Source organism: Manacus candei, unplaced genomic scaffold (assembly GCF_025592945.1).
Source record: "Manacus candei isolate 608988 ecotype Guabito, Panama unplaced genomic scaffold, ASM2559294v1 h1tg000050l, whole genome shotgun sequence".
In the NCBI taxonomy this organism is placed as follows: domain Eukaryota; kingdom Metazoa; phylum Chordata; class Aves; order Passeriformes; family Pipridae; genus Manacus; species Manacus candei.
The window spans coordinates 16521153-16535200 of record NW_026138098.1 but is presented as its reverse complement, the minus strand read 5'-3'; the positions used below and the strand labels follow the sequence as shown (position 1 = coordinate 16535200).

At 35.7% G+C, this 14048-nt stretch overlaps 1 protein-coding gene across 2 annotated transcripts in view; it reads right to left on the bottom strand.

Annotated features, from left to right (window-relative positions):
• Positions 1–109: 109 nt before the first annotated feature.
• Positions 110–14048, bottom strand: part of MARCHF5 (membrane associated ring-CH-type finger 5) — a 28731-nt gene continuing 14792 nt past the window's right edge. The window contains exons 2-6 of one of the 2 annotated variants that reach the window (XM_051800589.1): positions 12654–12856; positions 7433–7563; positions 4095–4278; positions 3518–3684; positions 110–2376 (exon numbers count right to left, since the gene is read on the bottom strand). In XM_051800589.1, coding sequence (XP_051656549.1) covers positions 2260–2376; positions 3518–3684; positions 4095–4278; positions 7433–7563; positions 12654–12856 — 802 coding nt within the window. In that variant the 3' untranslated portion in view covers positions 110–2259. The remainder of the gene's footprint in view (positions 2377–3517; positions 3685–4094; positions 4279–7432; positions 7564–12653; positions 12857–14048) is intronic. The other variant, XM_051800591.1, reaches the window with a different exon arrangement.

Below are 14048 nucleotides of genomic sequence, written 5' to 3'. Positions count from 1 at the left end.
TATAAACTTAAAATTAACTTTAAGTCCTTATATATGCATTAAAACAAAACACATTTTTCATTAAAAAGTTTTGCTACAGGCTTTTGTTCAACTGACAAAATACACTAGGGAGTGTAAAAAATATTTATTCAACCTAATTCAACATAACTATAATTTTCAATACTTAAAAACAAGATTTACAGAGTAATGACCTTCTACTGCTCATGTGAAATCATCTTACAGTCCATACAGTATTTTTATAATTGTATTTTTACAATAGCTTTAACTTCCAGAGACAATGAGCTTTCCCATGGAACAAGTTTCAAACCCGCTAATTTGCATCATTCAATTCTTCAAACTTTTAAAAAACAGTAATAAATTGTTTGGAAATATATACAGTGAAGACCACTGAAAAGCTGTTTTCTTGAAACGAGGAATTCTGTAAGAAATACATATAATATTGTTTCAAGACTATCTTACAGAAAGCAGCAACTTTCAGAGGCCGCTACTCAATTTAGAGTTTTATATAAAAGTGAGCCCACTAAGACAAATATAATCAGCAGACTTACAAGATTATAGTAATTCTTCCATTACTGCAAGAAACTCAACTGTATTTGATATTGATTGAATGTATAATTCTCAATACCTGTATAGTTTTTGAATACTAATTGGCCTTTATATACACTTTTGTACAATTCTAAAATATTACATCTTGGTAATTAAGATAAACATACTATAGAAAAGGTACCTTATTTTGAATTTCTCTTAACATACATTATTGCAGTCAAATATGAAGTCAATTCTGCATTTACTCAATTTCTGGTGAAAAGAAATATTTATTTATGAATAAATTCACTAGAAGATTTTTTTAAACCCTTCTCCATGCATTTGACATACTAATATGAACAAGGAAAAGAAAAACTTGGAGAAAAACAAACAAACTGTTGTTAGGAAAGAACATGAAGTACTAAATCTAGATTAGGTCTGGTATGAATATTAAATGGCTGTATTATGTTTGTCAAAATTTAACTTCACAAAACAATTTCTGTTGAAATTAAGTTTATAAACACATCAAATAACTGAAGTGCTAATGTCTCTCTCAGCTGACTACCTTAGACATATTGGAACAGTAAAGCTTACTGTATAAATAAACTTCATGACACATTAAAGATTTATCCTTTAGTCCTTTACAAAATGGAGCCAAGTTACCCTAAGAGCATCTACCCTGCCAGCATGATGCTCAGATCAGGTACTCTACGTGTAGTGTCACACCCTTCCAGCCAGCCCTTCCTCTAGGGCAGGAGAGCCCAGTCCTGAACAGAGCTGAGTCACACACTCAGGTCTGCAAATTTAGAAGGATGCTCTGCTCTGTCAGTTAAAATGTAGCTTTAGTGTTCAATGTTTTTTCCTCACATTTCTACTGCTCTTGGTACTTGTATGGATATTTACACAATCAAAAGGACATGGAAACTAAACAAGTGTTCTAATATTTAACTACAAACTAAGCAACTGCAATTTACTTCCCCCATTATTATTATTTTACTGTGGAGGAAAAAAAATGCTATCCAGCACCAGTTACAAACCAGTAAAGCCATGAGAAAATGACACCAGGCACTGCAGAAGATACAACAGGACACTGAAAATTATCAGTAAAAAAACAGTCACCTGAAAGGCATGCTAATTTTAACACCTAGTACTTAGGTGGTTCAAGCTGACGTACAAGTCCTGTAGAGGGAGATCTATCTTCTGCTTTCTCTGTCATTTGAGTATTTCACACTCCCGCTTTGATACCAGCAAAACCCAAGGAAATCTTTACTGACTGATGTCCTACAATTACTTCTCCTTGGCAATGACTCACACTTCCTTTCTAAAACAATTTCCCTTCATTGTGTGAAATGCTGAACTGGATGACAGCGTGGGTATGACAACACCTATGGAAAAGGCATTTGGATATAGCCTACATTAACAACATTTAAAATGTTCTGTAGTTAATGCTTTTTTTTTTTTTCCATTCAGTATATTGGCTCAAAGAAAATACTTCAGAAGCCTGTTGCCCTACAGAAATACTCCAAAATAATGAAAGCCAAGTCACATTCTTAGGTTCAGTGGTTGCTGAAAGGATTTACCCTGCCACAAGACAGTGCTTTATTGTATTTAAAGAAAAAAAAAAAAGAGGAGCAGCAACTTATCACAATTTTCCACTACTGTGCAATAACAAAGGAACCAATACAACATGGAAACCTGTTAGGTGAGACTGTATGACATCTGGAGGTCACAGCCTTACGCTCCTTCTTGCTCCGGATAATTTAAAATTTTGCGGTGAGCTTGGCGCAAGTATTGCTGCTGCTTGAAGTAAACCTTAAAAGCTCCTTTTATAGCAACAAAAGCAATTCCACCCTGAAATAAAAAGATATTTTGAAAACCTGCACAGTTCAGTGACATACCATTGCAAATGTTCTTAAAAATTTCCAGTCAAAGAAGATTTGTTTTCAAATATATGGCATTTTCTTTTGAAGATTACCTAATTAGGACAATTCCAAACGAATATCTCAAACTTTACTGTCACAATGTACTATTACAGAGGTTAATATTACTTAAAGGGATTACACACTGACTCTATAAGAGCTTTTATTTGCTTGGAAGTCTGACAAATATTCTTCAAAAAACCGCAAAATCAAAATACATCTTATTTCAAGAACAAAGAAAATGCAGATATGTATCTGCTTTCCTCCCTTCTCTGTATATATACTATACATGGCACAAGGAATAATAAAGATAACTATTCCATAACCAGACTGTGAAAAACACCACTTGCCAAAAGTGAAGTGAAATAAAACCTATTTTTGTATTTCCCTCTGGAAAGTTTTATAATATGTTTATCTCAAGCCTTCAAAATGAGACACCAAGAAGCCTTTAGTCTGCATGAATGTTTGTAACATCACTGTTTCTTCCATATGGAAGAGAGGGGCATAAATACATAGGAATTGTAAACAGGGGCTGAAGTGACAGTCAGATGACCTGGGATACCATATGACCAAGTTCCCCTTGCAAGGCTGCAACCAGAGAGATTATTCACAAAGGAAGAGATCATCTCCTCTCTTTGTCACTCCCCTTCCACTCAACTTCTATGGAGAGTTAGTCTTTCTCTCCTTATTAAAATAAGAAATGAAGAATTTCTCTCAAAATTAGTAAACAAAAGTTTATATGAAAAAGTTTATAATATAAACCTTAGTCTTCCCTTGCAGAGATTGTTCTTAGAAGATGCTGGCTAAGGTTACTACTAAAGTTTGCCTAGTACAGTACCAGATACAAGTTTCAGCCTTGTCTTGAACTGAGATTAGTTTCAGTCATATGGACAAAGTCTTTCACCCACATGGTTACCAAGACAGGCAACCTTAAAAAACCCCTTCCCTTAATCAAATGCCACTCTTAAAATTCTAGGTCAATTCACGTTCCTTTTTACCTTCCCTCCTTCCCCCACAACACTTCATATTCCCAAATTATAATAATTTATGAAACAAACAATACTGAATCTTACCAAGATTGTCCTTTGTAAATTTGAGTTAACACTGCTGAACATCAGCTTGCCAACTATCGTGGCAATAGTAGGGAAAACTAGAGCTCCACAGAGAATACGTGTAGCAGAGACATGATCTGCCAAAGGGTTCGCCTCTGCTGGAATCCGAGGAACAGGACATCCAATGCCTAAGGGGATAAAAGTGGGGAAAGAAAGATTACATAGCCACTGCCTCAAAAAGAACACAGCACAGTAGTGCCCACCCTCCACTCCATTACAAATCTATAGCCCAATCCCTCTTCTCAGTGAATATTCTGTTTCTATTAAATGACTGTATTAATTTTTACTTTCAAGTAAGACATATGATTTTTAGCAGCTTGTTTTGTTACTAAGGCCTTAACTGAAACCATGCTCCTGCTCCTCTTGGCCCACCTTTCTCCCTAGGTACTATACAAAAACAATCTAAACAGAATGAACATGAAAGAGAAGGATGGTGTTAATCACCTCTGCTTAAGAATGGCAAACACTACTTGCCTATCCCCATCTCCTAAAGGCAGAAATTCAATCTTGGTATTTTCTTTCAAATTTATCACATTACCTGGAAATATGCTGTTCAAAATTTGTAGCTTATTAGAGTATTTGCGCCACAGCCTGAGCACATAGTCCTCCCAGCGGATCATCTTGCCCAGTATTAGCATGACTGGGATAGTGGGAAGGCCAATCAGAAGAAATAAAGGATCAGCTCTCTCCATCACATCAAGACCTTCTTTGTGACCCACAACCTGGAAAATACACATATGGTTGGCAAACATAACAGAGGCCACAACTGAACAAAATATAACTTAAAGAGTAGAGTTTGTTTGGAGCTGCCCACACCTTTTAAGAAAAAAGGAATATGGTTTTACCTAATTTACTCTGTTTTCTCTTTGCATCCTTGGTTGCTTCTGAAGTGTAATGCAGGTGAGCTACCAGCTCTAGCTTGCAAATCATTAATCTTGCAGAGAGCTGTAACACAATTCCTTCCCATCCCAAGAGAAGTTTCACATGTTTCTGTGTATGTAAAACCCCTAAATGTCTGAAGCATTAATATAGCAGGCTTTCCAAAATGCATTGAAGCATTTACAGTTTTACAAAAATTAATTCTACACTCAGAAATTGATTAGATACTACTGTTCAAAGGATAAATTGATAGCAAGTATCTCATGATGTTTTAATCAAAATTTTATGTTATTTAGGAATCCTTTGTGCAATAGAGATCACAGTATTAAACTACTGCTTCTCTAGACAGTGCAGGAAGATGTACATTATTTTCAACTGTAGTGGAAATAGCATATCTTCATGTGTACTTTATTTTCAAATGTGGTTAATGCTATGATTTTAAAGGACAATCCTTACTGCTGTGTCTAAACCTTTCCACTGGCACATAAAAATATTAATCAGCCTTTGCAGTTTATAAAATGTATGGATTAAAACTATAAAAAACCTGTGCCTTATGTTTCCTAAAAAGTACATAGTTTTAATTTTGAATAAATCTAATGGGGCTGAGGACATAAAAAACATGCAAGTGGCAGATATCCTCTAGAGTCATCTCAATTTAAGAATTACTAAATGGTAACAAAGTCCTTGAAGTCCTTCTGGGAAGAACAGGCTCTTTCATGACTCTCTCCATAAGAATCCAGGAAGACTAGAAACATTAAAATAACTATTATGTTTGTCAGGCAGCAAATTTCCTGATGCACTTTCACTGACTTTTCATTTTTCCACAAATACAACAAACTATCAAGTCTTCACTTGCACAAAACTTAGAATGAGGTGATAAGAACACGCAACAATAACAAAATTTTAAAAAAAGAAAACAACAAAACTTGTACTTCTGGAGTAGGTAGGGCACAGGGAAGAAACCAGGGTAATGTACCCCAGTATCTTCAAACTGTATTTTTTTAGACACGCTTTGAAAACCATTCCATTTTATGCTTCTAGAACAGGAAGTTATGTTATCTACCACAGCCTCTAAAAATAGGCATAACCAATACTGTTGCTGCCAAAAGATTATCCCTGAAAAAATATTCAGCATCTGTCTTCCAGCTTCTTCCATATCTTCCACCCAAACCATGAAGTCTGACACTATCCTTTTTCTCCTCAGACTCCTTGTCCATCTAAAAAAGCCTCAGTATCTTGTCTCTTCTGCTTTAGATTACTATATTTCTCTGTTTTCAGTAACCCTATATGATTTGTTACTGACTTAGCTACTACTAGAGTCACAATGTCAATTCTGTATTTAATTTTCTTAACCTTTAAAAATAGCTTTTGTGCTTCTCCCCAGCCATTCAGCTGAAGGAGTCTGAAATGCATCAGGAGACAAGTTGTATTAAACCCAGCAAAGTTGGGGTGGCAAAAGGGGTGAGACAGTTTCCCTCTATTACCACCTTAATAAATTGTCTTGCCAAGGGCGTCACCCATACAATCAAAACATTAAATCAGGTAAACAGCTAATTCTTCATATCTGGATTTGACCAGCTGCCTAAACTAATGTTTAGACAGATCCTCATTTCAAAAGCAAAACAACTACAGAAAGAAGCATTTATCTTTCCACTTTATTATGTAATTCTAGGGCAGCTAAAAAAGGTCATATATTTTCCTACAGAAAAGGTCTCAATGAGCAAGGAGAAGAGGACCAGTGCATTTCAAAAGTCTGGTTGTAGTATTACAGATGGTTGTAATGTTCCTGTAGGAGCCACAAGAGCAAAATATCCAATGAGAAAATTCCTAAGTGTACCATTCTGTAATACAGAGACTCATCCACTGGAATGGAGGTGGTATTCAAAGTCATTAAACATCTCTTATGCACCTGCTTGACCCTGGCCACACTGGTACCAGGGGGACTGCAACAACTCATTTGGGCTTCAGTTCATTTTTGCTACAAGATCACATACAAACTGAACCAAAACAGCACATGATCTTGAGATGGAGCCATCTGCAGAACTGCAGGGCAGTACCACACAGTTCAGGAACAATTAGTGTCAGATGACTTACATGGAGAAGGACCAGGTTGTACATTTAAAATGAGAACTGTGTGGAGGAATACTTGCTGGCATACAACTGAATCTGCATCAGAAATATTTTCATGCTTTCAGGCAAGACAGGTTAAGGACTTGATATAGGAATCAACAACTACAACAGTAACAAAGATCCTTCTAGTTGTGCAATCTATGAAAACTCTTGTCTTGTGGCTGAACTAGGACAGCTGTGAACAAGCCTTTCTGTAGTTAATAGTCTACTACCTATCAACATTATTTTTATATTTAAGTAGCAAGTTCACAAGAACAGAAGTAGGAAAAGTATTTTTTCCCCTTTCAACTATTCATACAGTCTGAAGTAATTAAAAGAGCATATTATTAATTTTCAGTTTTGCATTTCTTGTTTATGAATGAATTACATCATTCAGAGGATGCATTTTCCTTTATATAATTTAAAAAAAAAATCACATTACACAAAAAAAAAAAAATTCATCATGTTTCAACCCTTTGAACATTACTGGCAAAGTTTTTCTCCAGTGAGAGAAAAAGATTAATCTCATGTCCTTTTTGAAGAATTACCCATTAGTAGTATCTAGGCAGTAATGGTACTTTTTCTATGAGAACAGCCTTGGGTTCACCAGCCTGCCATACAACAGGCAGCCAGCTAGAGCAGTAGTGAATTTTGTTACTTGCAGACTGAACCATGTTTGAACAGGCAGACTTGGCTTTATACCAAGCCAAGTCTGTGGGACCAGTTAAAAGTGAAAAGGTTTCTATGTGCCCATCTGGAATTCACTTGTTAACTACAATGAAAGCAGCTGAAATATCTTTTAAGCCAAGGAAAAAAAGGAATCCTAATAGACTTTTTCTTTAGAAGACTTGCTTTCAAAGCTGGCAAGGAGAGGGAACACGTGTGTACCTGCATCACCGTCACAGCCCCGTACGTGACAGCTGTCCAGTATATAGAGCCCACCATTATTCCAGCTGCAGCAAAGGGACATGCCTTTGAGATCAGGCGATCTGCAAGATCCAAAACGTAAACAACTGGACCTATGATAAAGGAAAAGTAAGGTTTCAAGATAGATATAAATACACAAAAAAGCATCCTGAAGAAAGGTCTCGATGTCTGTCACTGATAAGAAAGAAAAAACTGGGCAAAATACAAGTCTGACATACCACACGTGCTGTTTAAATGAGGACATATAATTAAAAAGCTATTAAGCCTAACTTGTAACTAAATACTATTTTAATGTACTGCAACATCTTTCCAAGAGATTGATACACTGGTTAGAGCACTAATTTACCCACTAAAGTTGACAAGCTTCCTTTGTGTTGAATCAGAATAGTTCTGTTGTGGAAAGCACTTTAGGCTTAGTGGCTTTTTTATTTGTTAGACACTTAGGTTTCAAAAGGAAAAAATACCAATAAGTAGTAATGTACTTCATGTACTTATCTTTGACAGCTTGGTCTGAAAATTCTGTCATTAAACTATCCTGCTATACAGTAAGTAGCAGCACAGTCAGGAGGAAAGAATCCTTCCACTGCTAGAGACTGCATTCAGTATTTTTAGAGGACCACCTCTCAACCTGAATAGGAGTATTTTTTTCTCCAGTGTTTATTTAGTGCCTTTGACAACAATGCATGAATAGTTTCATTGTTCTGTCTATGGAAAACTGCACTTTCCAGACTTAGAGAGAGTAAGACATTACCCTGACCACCTCTGGTGAGGCCAACAAGGGCAATGCTTGCATGTTTTCTTTGAGGGTCTGCAACAGCACCAGTCAAGCAAAAGCCAGAACACTGAGATGTATGTATGGAAGTGAAAAATGTCATCACCATGATCAGATTCCACATTACTTTTGTATTTGTCAACAAATTCTACATACAGACTGTCCTCCCCCAGCTCAAATGCAGAACAGTTCCTGTTAGCTTCCTCCTACTTTTTCCTATCAAATTCAGTTATGCTCAAAAGTTATGCTCAAAACCAGCCTACAGGCATTCTTCAAGTAACTAATCCTCTGTGTCTCTCATCGAGGTTTACCCACTCTAGCCTGTAATTCTTTCACTAATCTCTTTTTTTTTGGAGGGTGGGGAAAAAATGATCTCTTGAGCAGTGGCATGAAATGACTTTCTGAAGTCTGGATAGACTAGATGTACAGAACTTCTGCTAGATGAACTGCCAGGCTAGTTAGCATGTTCTGGATTGTACACTGGTCCTGAGTTCATTGCCATTTTCCTCCTGACCTTCAACAAATCAAAACTTGTTCTGACCTTGCACAGAATTAAGATTAGGTGCCATAGGTTTTTTTGGGTTTTTTACCTTTCCAAAGGTAAAAGGTATTGTATTTGGCATTCTCCAAAAATCCCTTGCAGTTCAATTCTTACCTCGAATATTCATAGTACATCACAATTTTATTTTCTTAGTTTTTAGAGTGGTGATAATTTAACACCCCGTTCCCCGAAGTTTGTGTCTGAACTATCATATTTACACTAAATGAATTAAAAGCTGTGCATTTAAACATTCAAACAAGATTTGAAATTCACATCAGATATTTGCAGAAAATGTGTTTCCATGAGCCACAGTGACAAAATTGTGACTCCTGTTTCATGATTTCGTTGGTTCCTCTTTTTAAAAGCACAGCTCTAGAGTGAATGATTTCAAAACAACCAGTTCTACTCAGTTCAAGTCAGTCAGTGAAAAAAAGCAACAGGAACATCTAATTGAATTCATCTGTTGTCATGTTTTATCAGCATTGGTATTCTCGTAAAGCACTCTCAAATTCATCTCTTTTGTGATGGGTTTTTTCCTTTTTTTTTTAAACAGGGTAGGATTTTACACACTGTTTGTAGAGAGACCTTGTAGAAGGACTAACTTTTTTTCCCTGTACATGTGTATGTGTGTGAATATCCTACTGAAGAGCTGCGATTTAAACACATCTATCTTATATGCAGTTTTAACACAAGTCATTGTAAATATTGCAGTTAGGCACAGACTAGTGGGCAGTCCTAACAACTTGGGCAGAATATTGCTTGATGTACTCTCTACTTGAGCTCTGCTGGAGCCTTGAGTTCTTAATTTACTACTCACGTACTTCAAATTGTTTCCCTTTGTGTGCATTTTCCAGTACAGTGTGCATTCTTTAGTAAAAAGCTCTCATTTTAAGGGCAGGAAGCATGTTCCTATGTGGCTTGTAAGACACTGAACACCTCACCAGTATCCTGCTTCAAATACACCAACTGATGTCAATTAGTCCACAAACAGTGTAACTATAGAGTTAAATTTGTTCTCGAGTTGAGCATCATATTGTTGATTAAGTACCAAAATTAAAAGGCTTGTGAAGAAGGAACATTGTTTAAAATACAAAGAACTGGAACAAGCAGTTCAGCTCTTAACAGTTGTGTTTAACTTTCCAGGACAGACTTAAGAAAGCACTGGGATGTCTATCAATGTGCCTGAAGTAGCAACAAGGTCGTAACTGCAAGTACTAAATGCACACAAATTGACACATCTTGACTGTTTCCCACAGTCACTGAAAAAGTTGTTTAGTTGCATAATTTTGAAAACTTATATCTGAAGACAAGAGACTCAAAAAGCAGTGAAGCTTCCCTTATAACACTTCAAGTTATAATACTGATACTAATCATTAAGAGAAGCTAGTTACAGAATTGGCTATAGAACACTAGGAAAAAAATTATTGAAACAATCTTTTAACTAGTCCCTTAGGAAGGCAGCAGTGAGGAAGGAGGACAAATCTGTTTCTTTTAAGATGGTATTAAGGAAAAAGCAGGAAAATAAATATTACTGATATACAAATTAAAGAAGGAAATAAAAATGAAAATATTTTTCATTTTGCAAAATTTGTCATGCTTTAACAGATCTTTTTCTGCCAAAGTCTGTTTTCTCTTCATTAAACTGAAATAATTATCTAAGAGATACTTCAGTTACTTTCAAAGTGGTAATAACATTTTTCTATTCAGTAAAAGTTCTCAGAAGAGAGGAAAACAGCTAGCAAGAACATAATTACTACCAATCACCAAAACTGATAGGCACTATCAAATTTGAAATGGAATTATAATGTAAAGATATGCCATGGGAGGGGGTGTTGAGAATTGGTAAATATATAAAAAGATACCCACTGTTACTTATAAAGATAAGTGGATAATGGATGTCTCCTCAAACTGATATTACTTCCAAACTATAAACATAAATTAAAAGTTGTGTTAAGGAGTGCCCTTTCACAGAAATTTGTTTTTAGAAAGAAGTTTCCAGCAGCGCATTAGAGAAGTCTTAATGTAGATAAGTTTTTGAACTGTAATGCCTCAGGGAAACTTCACTTGTTACTTCTTCCCTGCTCAAGTAATTTTAGATTCTTGTACACTATGACCAGTACTGACTTCAAAGTTACCTGCTGCAGGAGAAAGAAACAAGACTGCTTGAAAACATCCTACTGTCCAACCCTGCCTGCTGTGACCTTGCCTGACTTACAGCTGAATTGTGAGAGAACAGCTTTGGGTTATTAGAAAGACCTACAAAAAGGCAAGACTGTCTCACTTGTTTAAGGCTCTTCAGGCTCATGATTGATATTGCATGGACCCAGATTCATCTCCCTGCTCTACTACTGATGTCTTCTGTACTCTCAGACAAGTCTGAATTTTATGCTCGTATCTCTTAAAATGGAAAAAGATGGTATTTTGAAGGAAAATACATCAGATACATTAAAAGGTTCTTGCATACCTGCATGCAAGAGCTGAAAAATCTCATGCAAGAATTTTAGGTCACCTTCAGAAAGCAGAAATGTTAAAATTTAGTAATTTTAGCTTTCAAATACAGTATGCCACAAATTGCAAGAAGAGATTAAAATGCCTGTTGTTGTTTATGTGCATGTATCCTGTCCAAACTACAGTTGCTTCCCCTTTTTCCCAATGCCAAAATAAAATGCAAATGCAGCTCACATTACAATTTCATCATTCAAGATACAAATAAGAATTTTAAACAGCTTCAAGTTTTGTGATACAGTCTCTGTCCAGATATTACACTAGTTTTCTTCCCAAAGCCAATGCTAAATTTTATCACTTGATGCCTTCTTTATGATGGAGATTTCCCTTATCTTTATAGCACAGCTGAATTGTGGTCAATACACAAATAACTTGGTAGTAAGCTTCATGCTGCTTTATGTTTTCTTGAATATCAGCAATACACTAGTCCATATTTTCTTTCCCAATACTCAGTGTTCTATCATGGAAATAAACGTTATCACTCATAAAATTCCCCTGACACCCTAATTTTGTCAGCCCAATAGGAAAGAGGTTCTGTCCCAAAGAACTGATTTATTTTCAGCTGTTTCATTACAAAAAAAAGGTCCTTTAAAAGATCTTTAAAATCCTCTAAATGTTAAATTCTTTAACAAGCAGTTTTACTTTTAAACAAAATTTAAGTTTCCATGGCAACATTTCATTTTCTTGCTTTACTTAATATATCCCATAGAACACATGGGCAAATAAGGGCTGGACTAACAGCAACCATTGCTAATTTAATAACATGCAACACACCATGCAGTGTCCTACCTGGCTACTCAAGTAAGTAGACTCTGGAAGACCACATCCAACCTTTTCCTTTCACCTTGACAAAGAGAGCTAAAGCAGTGCCCAGCAACCACAGATATTCTGCCTCTATTTCAGGGCAGTGTTGACTCAGAAATACCTCCAAAACAAAGTGAAAGTATGTTTTTTGGGTAATGCCACATGCTGCTTAATAAGGTTCTTTCCTCTTAATTTCCTTTGATAAGTTTCTCTGCAAGCTGAGTCAAAAAAGGGGATGTGTTTATGTGCTGTGTGGCAACTGCTGAAAGAATTCACCCTCTGCTCAACTTGAAAAATAATCCCATTAGCCATGAAATAATTACAGGTCAATCACAAAATTTATCAATTTACCTAAGTGGAGCACATCCAGAATTTTTAGAAGGTATTTAACTAAGCCACCAAATAAGATGTGAGCAGAATATAAAGTTATTTCTTTCTGTCTGGAAAAAGGAATAGACGAGTTTTCAACAGAACTGATGCTCCGAGCACAAGAAAAGAAAAAAAAAAAAAGAAAGCAAGAACAAATAAAGAAACAAGAATTTCAGTGATACATATCTTACCTAGCTTTGGAAATACTATTAAATATTCTGCATTGCACTGAGGACAAGCAACTCTAGCAGTACTGTTTCCTCTTTGCTTCTCATCCACCCAGCGCTGCAGACACGTCTGGTGAACCCATTTGGTGGAGCCCCTGCACCTGCAGGGTCTCACCCACTCCGCTGTCCGATCGTCCTCGTCGGTGGCAAAACAAACCCAGCAGCTCCTGGAATTATAGGAAGGAAAAAAAAAAAAAAGATGTTTTTTGCTACTTTTACATACTCAAACATTCACATGTGAAAGCAGGTAGCTTTAGAAAATGTGCAAGTAGAGGAGAGGATGCTTGTTACCTCATTCTAAATCACCAAAAATGTGAGTATTTTCACCACAGTTTTCCTATAAAAAACAACATAATAAAAGTAATATTTCGGATAGCTAAATAACTGCTTTTAATACAACCTGAATTATTAATTTAACTTTTAGCTAATTTATGATTAAAAAGCATTGAGACTGTAGTCCAACCTTTGAATAATTCAACATACGAAAAATCCATATATTTTTTAGCGTGTTCCCATCTCCTTCTACAGCAGACATTTTGGTGAGTTTTTTTATTTTTAAAAATATAACATCAATACCATAGTCTGTGACTTGGAAAACTAACTCCAATCCACCTAAATTATAAACCAAAACAAATGACGCAATGTGTCACAAAACAAACTGTAAGTAATTATATTAAATTCATTTCCTCTCTTTGAAAAGAAAAAGTACTTTGTCAAAACAAATCGATTTTGTATAATATAGATCAGGTTGCAAAGTAATTCAAGAACACTATTGTACCACTAAAGAAGGAAATTTCTGCACTGAAGAATTATGTGGACGTGTAAAATTCAAACATAATAATTCTCTAAGGAGAAAACACAAGACTGACAGGCTATATGACCTGAGCTGAAGAGAGCACATAACCTAGTACCTCCCAGATATCTGATCTGATGATTAGGCCTGACCCTTGGACACCTTACAACTTGCAAGAGAAAGTAAAATATCAATCTAAACTAGGAAAATATCAGACACGTTGACCCAATAGCTTTCACTGTGAAATAATTTACTAATTCCCATACTGAAGAAATTGAAGTTTACATAATAAACCAGAATCTATCAAAATAAGGATCTTACTACAAAGATAAGTGTATATATATAAATATAGATATCTGTTTCAATATTTTAAAAAAACATTTTACACAAGCCACTGCAATCATAGTTAAACCTTTAAAAAACAGCACAGCAACATCATCCCTATAATTTAACTATCAAGACACAATCTAATCAGACATTGTGCACTATGTGAAGTTTTCCATCACTATTTTGATGGAGTTTTGTTCTCTTAAAAACTTGAGTAACAATATTAAGATGAAGAGCTA